We start from the raw sequence: 15,490 nt of genomic DNA, 5'->3' as shown, positions 1-15,490 counted from the left end.
CCGATGTCAAATGTTTTTCCCATCTATGGGGGAGAACCAGATGGTATCCCTCCATCGATGGAAGAACATTACTGAATAGTTTTTTTTTTTTTTCTAAAATGACGGGACACAGAGCATAGCTCTACCCTGCCCCCCGACACCAGCGAAGCCACGCCACCCGGTTCCGATTGGCCCATGGACCAGTCAATCATGGAATACGGAGGTCCATCGTTTGAAGCCATCGATGGTCATCCATTACATAGTTCATTACCATCAATGGCCACTTTATAATTTGACATCTATGGTAACCATACCGATAGCCATCCCTAGCTCAGAGTCCAGATTTAACCCCATTGAGAACCTCTGGGACTAACTGGACCGACGGGTGCGTCCTAGGCCGACTCGACCTCCTGAAGTGTCACAGATGGTCACTGTACTAAGGACGGAATGGCAAAGCATACCGACATGCTATTGTCCAGGAACTTGTGGACAGTTTGCCAAGAACGGTGTCTGCAGTAATCACTGCACGTAGTGGACCTACAAAGTACTGACATCAATAAAATCTTGTTGATCTATTTGCTGTCAGTGTCCAATCACTGTCGTCTACATAGTGTAATAATAATAGGACTACTAACATCCACAGCATTGTGCCCCACTCCCATCTATGTGTAAGCACAGGAATAATGTTTCCTTACTCATTTTCTTATTATAAAGGTGTTTACACACTTATGGACCAGTGTGTGTTTGTGTGTGTATATATATATATATATACACACACACACACACACACACACACACATATATATACACTACTAACAGAATAATAAGGACAAGGCACATCAGATTTAATACACACATCTTTGTTTCTTTTCACTCTTGATAATCTATCTTTTAATATAGCGCTTTTTAGAAGTTTGATGGGTTACTTACAGAACATAAATAAAAATATTAAAGCATTACACATCACTGTTTGTTTTGTTTGATAATTCAGGGGGAAGAATATGGAATACACATCTCCCTTTTTAATGTATAACTAATAAAACTTTATACAATTTCACACATCCTACAATAACTTTAATTTTTTCTTGCTCCCACTGTACACTTATAGTGACTCCCAGATGCAGCACAATATACACACTGCACACAATGCTGACACACTTATAGTGACCACAACATATACACTGCAGGCTAATAGTGACCACACACAGCACACAATGCTGCCACTCTAACCATAAAATACACACAGCAAACTTATAGTGACCACACTGCACACAATGCTGGCACTCTAGTTACAGTCACCACACCATACACACAGGCTGGGGTACTGTAATCTTACCCTCCACTGTTACTTTTACAGGCTGCTACTTCTGACTTCTCAGTTCTAGTTTAGCGCCCAGGAGACGTCACTTCCGGGAGCTGTCCTAGTCACCATAGCAACGCGGCCTTGTTGACATCGGTGCACTGTGCCCCCATTACCGGTAACATGAATATCTCCGTGTAAAGGGCACAATAACCACCAGTGGTTATTAGTGTTGACCCGCGCTCGGGGTCCGGGTCAGATAATGAGCACTCGGGCGGTGTAATGTGAGGTGTCATGCTGCTCGATAGTCTCCACTATCGATTAATGTCGCCTGGCTATGCTGTGCCGGGTACCCCGGAAGTAGAGTGAGTGTCACACGTGGGCTCTGATCGGCTGTGAGGTCTGAGCCGGGAGGACAGGGGGATTTGGAGCCGAATCATTACCGTGGCTATGGCGGAGTCCGTGCCGGTTATCCCTGGGAGTGAGCAGCAGCTTATTAGTGAGGGTGACTACGTGGTGCTGAAGCGGGAGGAGGTGTTCAAGGCGGTCCAGGTGCAGAGGAGGAAGTGAGTGGCTGCTGCCTGCTATGTACCTCCTGCCCCAGTATAGGGGGTTATTACCACATCCCACTCTTCCTTTCCTATTTATTTCCTATGTTTCATTCTGTTAATCCCCTCCCCATGGTGTATTACTGTGGGATTCAGCCATTTAAGACTTTTGCAGACTAGACAGTGAAATGTGTTGCTTGGCTTATGCCTGGTCGGGCTACTTATGGCACTCCAGCTGCTGTGGTACTACACATCCCAGTAGGCACTGCCACAGCTTTGCTGTTGGGGCATGCTTTAATAGGGACGTATATTGGAAGCCGATGGTTAGCAACCATCGATATCTCAGATGCAATGGAAGTACTTTTTCCTTCAAATAGTGGGAATTCAATGGTTGCCAGTCATCGGATGCAGCTTTCAGATAGGGATGGCCGTTGATGATTCAAAATCATCGATGGTTTATGGCTGATGTTGAATATTTTTTCCATCGATGGCTAAGAGCCAATGGTTCTTAGCCATCGATGAACGAGTGGGAGCTGATGGTTTTTTTTCCGGACAGAGCTTAGCCCCTCCCCTGCTTTTTTATTGGCTCGCGGCCCGTCTTTCTCCCTTGCAGTAGTGGCCATCGAGGGGTGTAAACCATTGATGGTTCACCATAGATGGTTTGTGTGCCATCGATGGTAATCACCGATGGACCCATTGATGGTAACCATCGATAGACACCCCAACGATGGCCATCTCTACTTACAGATACCCATCCAATGGCTGGCTGCGGGGGGAGCACACACCGCTGCGCACGGCATCTATTCACAGTGTAGGGAGGAGCATGGAGACAGCCCGGCATCTCGGAGGCTCCACTCCCTTTTCCAGAAGCAAGTGCGCATGTGCGAAGCAATGACTACTTATGCACATAGTATAATCATCGCTATGGTTCTGATGTGATAGATGGTTACCATCGCATCGCTGGATTTTATATCAGAAGCCTGGCAACCGTTCAATGCCTGGCTTCCGATGTCCGTCCCTATGCTGAAACTGTTGCAGAGAATGTTTGGATGTGTACTTCCACAACACCTGAAGTGCCACATTTTGCTTGTCCCCAGTTTATGGCAATCTTGTTAATAACAATAATAAAAAAAAAAAATAGAGAAATGTTAAACTCAGGATATTGTGAGGTAATTACAATGCAGAAGTATCCAAGCTCTACATCTGCATTTCCTTATAACTAATCCATTCAAATGTAATAGTTATATGAGTTCATCAACTAAATACAATTACTGTACCTACAGTCCGGTGCATAAATATTGGGACATTGACAGAATTTCATATTTTGGCCTCTATTCACCACCACAATGGCTTTGAAATGAAACAAACAAGATGTGCTTTAACTGCAGACTTTCAGATTTAATTTGAGGGTAATTACATCCAAATCGAGTGAACGGTGTAGGAATTACAACGGTTTCTATATGTGCCTCCCACTTTTTAAGGGACCAAAAGTAATGGGACTATCAACTGAAAAGCTATTTCATGGACAGGTGTGGGGTATTCCCTCGTTATTTCATTATCAATTAAGCAGGTGAAAGGTCTGGAGTTGATTCTAGGTGTGACATTTGCATTTGGAATCAGTTGCTGTCGACTCTCAATATGAGATCCAAAGAGCTGTCACTATCAGTGAAGCAAGCCATCATTAGGCTGAAAACTCAAAACAAACCCATCAGGGAGATAGCAAAAACATTAGGTGTGGCCAAATCAACTGTTTGGAACATTCTTAAAAAAGAACGCACCGGAGAGCTCAGCAACACCAAAAGACCCGGAAGACCACGGAAAACAACTGTGGTGGATGACAGAAGAATTATTTCCCTGGTGAAGAAAAACCCCTTTACAACAGTTGGCCAAATCAAGAACACTCTCCAGGAGGTAGGTGTATATGTGTCAAAGTCAACAATCAAGAGAAGACTTCACAAGAGTGAATATAGAGGGTTCACCACAAGATGTGAACCATTGGTGAGCCACAAAAACAGGAAGACAAGATTAGAGTTTGCCAAACAACATCTAAAAAAGCCATTACAGTTCTGGAACAACATCCTATGGACAGATGAGACAAAGATCAACTTGTACCAGAGTGATGGGAAGAGAAGAGTATGGAGAAGGAAAGGAACTGCTCATGATCCAAAACATACCACCTCATCAGTGAAGCATGGTGGTGGTAGTGTCATGGCGTGGACATGTATGGCTGCCAATGGAACTGGTTCCCTTGTATTTATTGATGATGTGACTGCTGACAAAAGCAGCAGAATGAATTCTGAAGTGTTTCGGGCAATATTATGTGCTCATATTCAGTCAAATGCTTCAGAACTAATTGGACGGCGCTTCACAGTGCCATTCAATGACATTAGCAGTAGACATTTGCAGTAGAGGCCTGGCAGAGCATCACCAGGGATGAAACCCAGTGTCTGGTGATGTCTATGCATTCCAGACTTCAGGCTATAATTGCCTGCAAAGGATTTGCAACAAAGTATTAAAAAGTGAAAGTTAGATTTAGGATTGTTTAGTTTGTCCCATTACCTTTGGCTCCTTAAAAAGTGGGAGGCACATATAGAAACCGTTGTAATTCCTACAGCGTTCACCTGATTTGGATGTAATTACCCTCAAATTAAATCTGAAAGTCTGCAGTTAAAGCACATCTTGTTTGTTTCATTTCAAAGCCATTGTGGTGGTGAATAGAGGCCAAAATATGAAAATTCTGTCAATGTCCCAATATTTATGCACCAGACTGTATATAGTGTTCCCGCCTGCCTGGGGGCAGGGTGCGGAGGCGTGGGTAAAATATCCTCTGAGTGTGCTGGGGTGCGGTCGACCAGGGAGGACATGCCCACAATTTGTCACACTTGGGGGTGTGCCGAGCACTTACGGATGTGCTAGACTTCCCAAAAGCTCTCCCCTCATTGTGAATAGATGCTGTGTACATGGCATCTATTCACCAACTGGCGATCGGCAATGACAACTTTTCCCAGCAGCAGAACACTGGGACCTGTGGGTGGGGACGACACAGTGGGGCTTTTAACGGGGTGTCGCTAAAAGGGCAGGGTGCATTTTGCCCCTTTAAAATTGGGCAGGGCATGGCACTCGCTAAAACAGCCTAGCGGGAACACTACATATACAAGAACAAGATAATAAAACCAATTACAGTAAATATGCATAAAACTGTGCTGGTGATAGCAGTAAGTGGGTTAACATGTATTGTAATGGACCAGTTTGATAAGGTTGGATTATATACAGTCTTGGAATAACAGGAGTTGAGTATCTCCTGTGATTAGGAGTACAGCTGTTGCCTTATTAAAGTATTAGGGGTATATTTACTGAAGTGCAGGTTTTTAAAAGTGGAGTTGTTGCCCATAGCAACCAATCAAATTCTACTTATTTATCTAGCACATTCTAGAAGATATCTTCTGTTCTGTGTGAGCTCTAAAACCATATGCTCACATTCTAGAAGATAACAGCTAGAATTTGGTTGCTATGGGCAACAACTCCACTTCTAAAAACCCGCACTTTAGTAAGTATTCCCCTTAGAGACCGTTTGTAGCATGTCTAACATGGAGCTATATATTATATTTATAATTTCTGTCTCGTGTTCAATCAAATCTTTGAATGAAATGGTGTGAGGTCCTAAACCCAGTATGAGAACCTGAGAAGACAAATTAAACTGGGGTTTTTCTTCCTGCTGTTTGCACATTGCAAAAATACATACTTCATGTATAAATCCATGGCAGAAAGAAAAGCATAGAATTTGGGCGACACATATAAAGTGGTGTAAATTATGATGAAATTGTACAATTGTATCCCGTGCAAGACCCAAGTGTACAAATATTTTGTAATCCCATGTCTACCATATATAGGGCGGTATTGAAGTAGTTTCGCACCTGCGATAAAGTGTCGCATGTCGGACTTTTTGCCTACATTGCGTGTTTTAGCCGCGGAAACGTATCCTGCACATACCCGCTATTTGCCCTATTCAATTCCAAAAGATGCGAAAACGGTGACCGGTGAAGTCCGAACAGGTGAAAAGTGGTGTCGAAATCGGGGAAATCGGCCTGAACCCCATAAACAAGATGCAGAAACTTTGGCGATCAATGTAGTAGTGTCCGATTATCCCTAATAAAACAGTTTGGGGTACTTAAGTTCGTACAATTGCCTGTAATTAGCGTCTTTGCACAAGTGGTGAAGAATGGCATAGAGCAGCATTTTTGGAGAAAATAAGTAGTCCTGGCAAATTTGGGGTACCTGAAAATGGATGTTAGCATCTTTTAATGTCTCTAAAGTGTAGTATTAATAAAAGTGAAATTCCTCTCCCATAACAGCACCTGCAATCCCAAAAGCCCTTGGCCCCTTCTTAGAGCACCCCCAGAACCTTATTTCGCTAGTTTGCGAACTTGTCCCCCCGCTTTGTGCTTTTTCGCCCCCGAATTCAAAGTACTTTTTGGGGTGTTCCCCACTTTTTTTTTTAGGGATTTTTTGACAGTTTCCCTTTGGGGGCTGTGAGTGGTTTCCCTACCTTTGCACCCCTAAATAAAAAATGTGCACTTCTTGTCTCCTGCTATTCAGAGGCAAATCTTTTTCGCCTATTACATTGCATTGACTTTCCGCATACGCGGATGGAATTGAGGGCCTGATTCAGAGCCAGACGCTCTGACCAGAGCGCTCGCTCTGAATCAGGGCCCTCCTACCTAAACTTGGAGCGGAGCGGCCTCCTGGCCGCTCGCATAGCTGTGGGTGACCACAGCTACGGGGAGGTAGAGTTAGGTGTAGGGTGTTGGTATCCTAAGCCAGTTGGGGTGCCGGTGCCAGGATTCTGACCGCTGGGATCCTGAGCGCCGGCGTCACGTCCCCATCCCTCTACATATTCAAGCCAAGTTTTTTTAAAGGACCCTGAACACATCATTTGATCTGTTTACACAATTGCTGATCAATGTATGACTCCATAAGACAGGGTATAATAGATTGGTTTGTGGGCGTGTTTAATTTAAAAAAAGGTGCTCCCCGATACAGGAATTTGGCATTTCGTAAACTAACCCCAAATGTATTTATTTGTATTGATTTAATGAAATGTAATTATATAATTCTAACCACTTCAGCTTTGCTACACTTATAGGGCGTGTTGCTGTCTTTTGTGGCCAAGTGGGTATGGACCTTTAGTTTGTCACCCGGCTTAGCTACCAGTGTGTGAAATTCTTCGCTAAATACAGTACCCTGCAGCAGTATGCCCTCGGAATGCCGACGGTATAAATGCCGACCGTCTGCATCCCAACTGTCTAATCCCGGCAAGTGTTTAATGACAAGTGTCGAAATCTCGATGCCTGTTTTTAGACCTACTCCGGGAGCACGACACCCGGCTTACCGATGGAAGGTAAGCCGGGCGCGGACAGCCGCGTGGGGGGGATTGTTAGGTTAGGGGCTCCCAGGGGGACTTAGGGTTAGGCACCCCCCCAGAGAGGTTAGGGTTAGGCTAGGGGGAGGGAGGGTTAGGTTTAGGCACCTCCGGGGGAGGGTAGGGTTAGGCACCCCCCCTGGGAGACTTAGGGTTAGGCTGCGGGGAAGGGGGGGTTAGGTTTAGGCACTTAGAGGGGGGTTAGGGTTGGGTACTTGGGGGAGGGGGGGGAGGTTAGGGTTAGGCACCCCTAAGGAAGGGTTACAGGGGGGGAGGTTAGGTTAGTAAATAGAAAAAATACTTATCTGTCGGGATATTCACTGCCGGGCTTCCGCTGTCGGGATTTGAACCGCTGGCCATACGGCCGGCGGTAAATCATACTGATCCCCCTGCAGCATGGTTACCCAAATTCTGAAAATCCAGTAAGAGTCCCATATTAAATGGAGAACAGTGCGAACCCGCAATGCTTTTTTATGTGCACAAGTACTCTGTCTTGTTTGTATACTGTACATATCTATTACATATGCCACTTGCCCTTCAAGCAGTGCTGCTTGCAACCCCTTTACTCACTGGTACTCCCCACATGTCCCCTATTCCCTGGCACTCCCCATGAGAAAGGAATGGGCGTATTTATAACAAAGCAGTGTATAATTCACATCAGCAGTGGCTGCAGGTGAATGCTTATTGGACCACTGGCCACCTGTTGACCACCACCGATGGTATAATCATCTACTGACTTAATGGTGCTTTAGTAATGGCTGAAGCCAGCTCAATCCTTTACAGACAGTGGTGGCACCAGAGGGGGGGCTGCAGCGCAGTCCAAAATTCAAATAGGGGAGCCACACCAACTGCCAGTGAGTCCCGGCCGGCGATGTTTGGCAGCAGTCGTTGTGGCTCCCGTATTTGAATTTTGGACTGCGTTGCAGCTCTACCTCTGGAGCCGCCACTGTTTAAAGGTGTTGTCCTCTGTCTATCCCTTAATTTACCATTAAGGAAACAAAACTGATTTAATGGACATTTGGCAGTATCACAGTACCGGCTGTGTGTACTTACACGTGCTTGGCATAGTCTTTTGGAAAAGCATATGCTACTGGCAGGCTCAACCAGGTAGGGTGTGGAGGCGGGCTGGGAACTCTCCCCACAATATCAGCACTTCACTGTTGGGATTAAAGAGAAATAATATCTGTCACTCGTGAGAATCCAGATGGAATGCTGTAATATTAGTGTTACTCAGACATAGAAATTAAACAAACAAAAAATCTTCATAGTAAAAGCTATAGAAAAAATATTTTCAACGCAATATGGAATCACACTTATTGAGTTAGATGTAGCGTTCCCGCTAGGCTGTTTCAGTGGGGCGCTGCGCCCTACCCTATTTCTGAAGGGCAGAAAGCACCCTGCCCTCCAGTGCGGCGCCCCGCTGAAACTGCCTGCGGGTTCTGTCCTCCACCCGCGGGCTGCAGTGTCCCGTGGGTGTGGAAAACGGTAGAGCAGCGGTCACCACCAGTGAATGCTTCACTCACAGTGACTGCGGTGCTTGGGGACTGCCCGGCATGTCTGTAAGTGTTGGGCACACCCCCAAGAGTGGCGAAAAGGGGACGCGTCATAAAGACACGCCCCCTTTTCAGAAGTGCCCTAGCTCTAGGTCCGGCGCCCTGCCTGCCTCCTGACTTAGAGTGAACACTATAGATGTGTATAGGGCCTTGTACAGAATTTTTAATAGTTTGCCCCTGTATATACCTCTGGGATAAATGCTAAATATCCGCATCTAAATAGATCATAAGAGGAAAGCCCTTCTCTAAATCATGCTGCCAAGAGAACTCTTTCCTAAGTAGAAATGCCGTCCTTAATGTACTTTTTCAAATATACAATCTCAGTTTCCAGTGGACCAAAAAGTGTATGGTCTTCAAGAAAGACGCTGAAACGCGTCAGTGAGGGCGAAGTCCTAAGGGTAGGATGAAAAGTCTTGTTATCTGCCCAGGCAGGGTCTGGATCCTGGGAAAATACAACTGACTGAGAGCCTGTTTCAGAGCTGTATGCTGATGCCAATCCAGCTGCTATCCCGTACTTAGCTGCTGTGCGAAAATATGCAAACGTCGTAGACGGCCAGGAATGTACTGAGACGCCCACCTGCGGCTTTGTAAATCCAAACTTATTGTGCAAAGACGCAGTATCGGTCGCAGATACTTTGATAATCGGACTTCTGAGTAGCTCTATGGTCATGCAGAATGGCCACTTTCACTGCATTCGGAATCACAGACGCAGTCACAACACGCCTGTGTTCTGTGCCGCCGCTCCCGTTACCTCCCACAAACGCTGCCCGACTGTCAATCACACTGTGAGTAAATATCGCTGCGAACAACTACGGTAATGTACCTTGACACGTGCTGTGCGACTCCGACGTATGTGCAGATTGCCGATTATCTCTCAAATGCGGAAACATTGGAAGAGCGTACAACTCTGATCCAGTGATGCCTGACAATGACCCATTGCTGGGTTGAAACGCGTCAGCAGCAGGTGGATCCGGTAGATACTTTGAAAAGAACTTTCCTGTGTTACACAACCCGAGCAAAGAGACCAGCCGGTGATTTACACTATAATCTGTGTTCCTGCATGATCTATGAGCGCAAGCCTGGGGTGCCCGCTAGCACCGGGGATTCTTCGTGTTCGTACACGAGGGGGAACCCTGCCAGGGTCGCATGCAAGCGTCGGGAGTCTCCTTATTGTACCAACTATTGGGGGACTCAGAGAGAACAGCAGCCGGCTAAGATGAATAAGCGAGGAGTGTCCCCTAGACCCGGTAAGGAGAGTGAGCGGTTTAAAAATTAAGCCTCCATAATACCAATGCGCACCAATTCCAGGGTTGTTTGGAAACAGCATAGAGAGGACGGTATCGCAATGATGATGGACACAGAGAAATTAATTTTTCTTTTTCTTAAGTGTGTGTGTGTGTGTGTGTGTGTGTGTGTATATATATATATATATATATATTTTTTTTTTTTTTATATTTTTCACTTGTTGGAATGATGTGTTTTGTGATATCGAAACTTTTGTCTGGATGAACAATTATCTCTTATAGTACCTTTTATTTTTTTGAACTGGCATTTACTATACTGCTTAATGTGATTTTTATGACGCTGGACCTGTGTTATTTGACGCTTGTGAATTTATTAGGTCTTTTCCGTGTATATGGAGAGAAGTGATTTTATTGAATACTAGTTCGGAGCATTTCTTTGAAGATGGAAAGACTAATGGTGCGTACACACGGGGCGATCGATAACGATATCATTGTTCGATCTCCCGCGTGTGATGGACGATCGATCATCCAGCACACCAACGACCCGCTATCAACGATCGCTGCTCCCTATAGTAACTTGCTCAATATCGACCAGGTTGGCCTGCATGCACGGGTGGTGGACGATATCGCTATCATCCATACGTGGCCGCGCATCGTTGGTCGTCGGTGAGTTTGTAGGGACCTAAAAATACGATTTAAATGATAATGATCTCGTTCAAATCGCTCATTTATATCAAATCCATGTGTACGCACCATTACAGTGTTATATATAGAAGGAATACATTGTTGCTGGTTTTTGTGAAATACAAGGACAAAATAACAGAAATAATACTTGGAAACAATTATATGGGTCTTCTAGAGTTTTTTGAGTAGCTGAGCAAGCAGTCAGCAGCGACTACGCGGACCCTTTGCAGACTGACAGGAAGCACTGTTTGGGGTGGTGATGGGTGGGGGTCTTAGAAACGCAGGCGTGCCAGTGTGTTTGAACGCCGTTACAAGGGCATGCATACATTAGCTACTACGATGGCATACACAGCTTGAGTGCTCACTGCCTACTGGAAAGTTATAAGTGAGGTCTGACCTGCTGTAAACGTGCGAGTAGCTCCGATCTATACTTTCGCAGCAGACCTGCGTACGCAATAGCAGCCGCGATCCTCGCTGAATCAGGCCCCATGCCCTGAGTTTGGTGAGCAGTAAAACTTGGAGACTGGGCAGTATACTTTTTCCATCACTTTTGGTATTCTTGGAGGAATTTTTCTACCATACACTTCTGGTCCACTGGAGAGTGAAATTACATTTTATTTATTTTTTTTGCAACCAACAGAGATTTTCAACTGTTTAGCAGACGGGCGCGAGTGCCGCCAGTGGCCATAATTTGCTTAGTGCACTCAAATGTCCTGGGTTTAGACTCGTAAAGCGGCTAAACCTGTCTAAAGATTGACTTTTCGTGGATTTCTGCTTACCATCTCAGGAGGGTGCGAGCAGGAGTCTGGGTGCCCATGGCACTCGCGCCTGATCAGAGCAACAATTTAATAGCTCCGTTGGGTGCCAATTACAGGTTGAGTCTCCCATATCCAAAATGCTTGGGACCAGGGGTATTTTGGATATCTGAATATTCTGTATTTTGGAATATTTGCATACCATAATGAGATATCTTGGGAATGGGTCCCAAATCTAAACACAGAATGCATTTATGTATTATATACACCTTATACACACAGCCTGCAGGTAATTTTATACAATATTTTCAATAATTTTGTGGCTCAAACAAACTTTGTGTACATACATGAAATTCATTTATGTTTCATATACACCTACATGCAGCCTGATCGTTATTTTATACAATATTTTTTTTATAATTTTGTGCCTTTAAACAAAGTATGTGGTCCATTGAACCATCAAAAAAAAAAAAGTTTCACTATCTCAGTCATGCCAAAAAAATTCTGTATTTCGGAATATTCCGTATTTCGGAATATTTTGATATGGGAGACTCAACCAGTACTAACGTGCACCCAAACAATAATTAAATTCCCTGCTCAGAGTATTACCACATTTCAATAACATTGATAGCAGAGCTTTGGGAGAAGATAATGGCATAGTGAGGAGAAGATGATTTCTCCTCTGCAGGCAGAATAGAGCAGCAGTTCCCAAACTTTCTTGGTTCATGGCACCCATAGGGGGGAATTCAATTATTCCCCTTAATTTAACAGGAGTGAAAAAGGGTGGTAGCCTCGGGCTTTCACGTCTGGGGCTATTCAATTCCAGATCCCTTTTCACCTGAGACCCTCTTTAGCGCCCTTTTAAATTAATGTGTTAAACGTGGAATCCGCGATAAGTTCATGGACTTATGCGTAAAAAGGGTCTTCGCACCGTTAACAGGCTATTTACCTGGCCTGATAAAAAATCCCTGTTAAGTGCAGGCTGCTGTCATGGCTAGTTGAATAGCCCTGGAGGATCAATTAGCCTGCTGTAATTTACTGCGGCAAATTAATTTCCACCTTACTGTCTTAAATTTTTTTTTTTTTCCTGCCACCCCTAGGTAGATCAGACTGTAGGGGAGTACCCATCTTATATATAAAATTCATTGGTTTGTTTGTCCGGTTATGCATTCGGACACCCGTGCACTGATTGGGATGAAACCAACGCGTGGTGGTCAAGTTGGATCCTGGCCAGGTTTTAGGGGGGTTAGGGTCCTGGTTGGACCTCCCGGTGGTGTATGCTTAACAGAACTTTGCCCTGGGGAGCATGTTCTGACCCTTCCACTAGATGGATTTCAGTGTTCTCCCCAGAATTTTTTTCCAGCCGGGTGGCATCAAAAAGTAGCCAGGTGGGGGCCTTCGAAATTATACGCGCGCCGGGAAAAGTGGTAACTCCCTTACCAATCCAGCCCGACAGGTCTCAGGCTGCTCCTCCATTGGCTCTGTCAAAAGTGCCCATTATGCAGTGCTCCCTGTATATGTGCCCTTTATACAGTGCCCCCTGTAGTTTTCCCCTTCATGCATTGCCACCTGTAGTTTAGCTTTGCCCTTATGCAGTATCCCCATGCTGAAGTAGTGCCCCTATGTAGTTCCCCCAGACTGGCCCCTTATGCAGAACCCCCAGGCTTAAATAGTGTCCCTTATGCAGTACTCCAAGGCTGGTCCCTTATGCAGTGCCCCCAGGCTTAATTAGTGCCCCTTAGGCAGAGCCCCCAGACCCTTCCTGACCCCAGCCCAGAACTTACCTTTACTTGCTCGCCGCTCGCATTCCCGTTGCCTCGCACTGATTGGATCTAGCTAGATTCAGCAGGCGCATGGGGCAGGTTCTTCACATCGCAGGTGATGTTATGACGTCACCCGCTCAGTGCATCACTGGGAACGCTTGCCTCTGAAGCGATCGGAGGCTTCTTTAGCCTCCGGTCACTTCAGAGGCCAGCGTTCTGCAGCAGGGGTTGGCGGGGGAAAGTGCCGGGCGGCAGGCTGTTTCTGCCGGGCGATGCGCCCGCAGAAAACAGCCTGGGGAGAACACTGAATTTGGACGAAAACTTCAGAGTGGTAACATTGGATCCCAGAAGGCATACTAGGGGGTTGAGGTTACGTTCGGACCTTCCATTGGTGTACGCTGGGGAGAACTATGAACCGGGGACGCTGGGCAGAACTTTGACCCAGTGAGCCTTGTTTAGGCCTTACACTGGATGGATTTGGATGAAAACTTCACAGGTGGGTGGCAGTTGAAGTTGGGGTCGCGGTCGAACCTCAAGGCGTAGTGTGCCGAGTAGAACTTTGACACAGGCAGCCTGTTCTGCACATTCCATTGAATGGATTTGAATGACATCACATAATTTGGCCCAAAACTTCACTGAGTGGTAACATTGGACCCCAGAAGGCATACTAGGGGGTTGAGGTCCTGGTCGGACCTCCATTTGGTGTACGCTGGGCAGAACTTTGACCCGGGGAGCCTGTTCTGAGCCTTCCACTGAATGGATTTGGACGGAAACTTTACAGAGGGGTAACAATTGATATGGGATGCCTAATGAACAAGGTTGGGGTCCTTGTCGGACCTCACGGTTAATTGTGCCACATACAAATTTGACCCAGGCAGCCGACATCACATAATAAATCTTAATAACTTCAGGTATAGAAGTTAAAACACAAGAAGATTGTACTTACCTGCCATTCTCAGGTGTCTCTGTCACTTCTTATCGGCTGCCAGCAGGACTCCATCGCTTTCAGCAGTAGAGGAGGGGTAGGAAGGTAAGTGGTAAATAGGGCATATGCTGAAGAAGAAAAGGGGTGGCAGGAGAGAGAGCAGGGCAAGAGGTAAAGTGGTCTTCGAAAGAAAAGGATGTGGGTAAATGGTAGAAGTAGGTGGTGGACAGATATCATAAGCGCAGTAATAAGAGACACAGGCAAAGGAGGAAAAAAGATAGGCCAGACACAGATAAGGATAATGAGACACCCATGGGTCTGGGGTGACATGGATACATATATTGGGGGCTAGATGGACCTGATATACATACTGGAGACGGACAGATTTACATATAAACATACACACTGCGGCCTGGGGGGGGGCAACAACATGGTGACGCACACACTATGTCCTGGGGGGGACATGGTGACACACACTGGGTCCTGCGGGGGGACATGATGATGCACACACTGGTCCTGGGGGGGTTGGAACATGGAGATGCACACACTGGGTTCTGGTGGCGGGAGGGGTGGGTTGGAACATGGTGATGCGCACACACACTTGGACCTGGAGAGGACATAGTTAGAGTTCCCACTAGACTGAAGGCAGGGCAGGGCGCTGAGGGTTCGGGCCGAGGAGGGGGTGTGGCAGACCGGGGAGGGAGCATGTCTTTGTGCCATGCCCCTAATTCATCACACATGGGGGCATCCGTAGCACTTATGGAGATGCTGGGCTTTCCCCCAAGCTATTCCTGAGGGCATCTATTCAGCCGGCGGAGATCGATCGCCACTACGTTTCCCTTCCGCAGGACATTGCGGCCCGCGGGTGGGGAAGGGACAGGGCAGGCTCTTTTAGCAGGGTGCCGCTAAAAAGGCAGGGCGCATTTTGCCACTTTAAAAATCAGGCTGGTGGCGCCCACTAAAACTGCCTAGCGGGCACACTACATGGTGACACACACACTGGGTCCTGGGGGGGCTCATAGTGACACACACTAGGGCCTGTGAGGGGGACATGGTGACGCACACGGTCGGGTCTTGGAGGGACAAGTTGACACATACTGGGACCAGGGGGGGGGGGCATGGTGACAACTAGGGCCTGGTGTGTGGGACATGATGACATACACACTTGGGCCTGGGGTGGGTGAGCATGATGACACATACTTTAACCTGGAGGAGAAAGCTATACAGTAATGTAAGCTGGGGCAGAGCAGTATTGCAGATACTCTAACTGAACACCCAGTGGAGGCGTAACTCAGCACATTGAGCGCAGCATCTGCAGAG

The 15,490-nt window shown here is 46.4% G+C and overlaps 2 protein-coding genes across 3 annotated transcripts in view; one reads left to right on the top strand and one right to left on the bottom strand.

Moving 5' to 3' along the window:
• Window positions 1–1,614, bottom strand: part of MCM8 (minichromosome maintenance 8 homologous recombination repair factor) — an 83,244-nt gene extending 81,630 nt beyond the window's left edge. Inside the window, exon 1 of one of the 2 annotated variants that reach the window (XM_088478032.1) lies at window positions 1,316–1,614. The gene's annotated coding sequence lies outside the window, so the exon portion shown is untranslated. The remainder of the gene's footprint in view (window positions 1–1,315) is intronic. The other variant, XM_088478034.1, reaches the window with a different exon arrangement.
• TRMT6 (tRNA methyltransferase 6 non-catalytic subunit) overlaps window positions 1,554–15,490 on the top strand; it is an 87,024-nt gene continuing 73,087 nt past the window's right edge. The window contains exon 1 of the mRNA XM_088478035.1: window positions 1,554–1,845. Coding sequence (XP_088334161.1) covers window positions 1,730–1,845 — 116 coding nt within the window. The 5' untranslated portion in view covers window positions 1,554–1,729. The remainder of the gene's footprint in view (window positions 1,846–15,490) is intronic.

Source organism: Taudactylus pleione, unplaced genomic scaffold (genome assembly GCF_031769625.1).
Source record: "Taudactylus pleione unplaced genomic scaffold, aTauple2 ptg000206l, whole genome shotgun sequence".
NCBI classification, from domain to species: Eukaryota; Metazoa; Chordata; class Amphibia; order Anura; family Myobatrachidae; genus Taudactylus; species Taudactylus pleione.
This window is presented reverse-complemented; position numbering and strand designations above follow the sequence as displayed.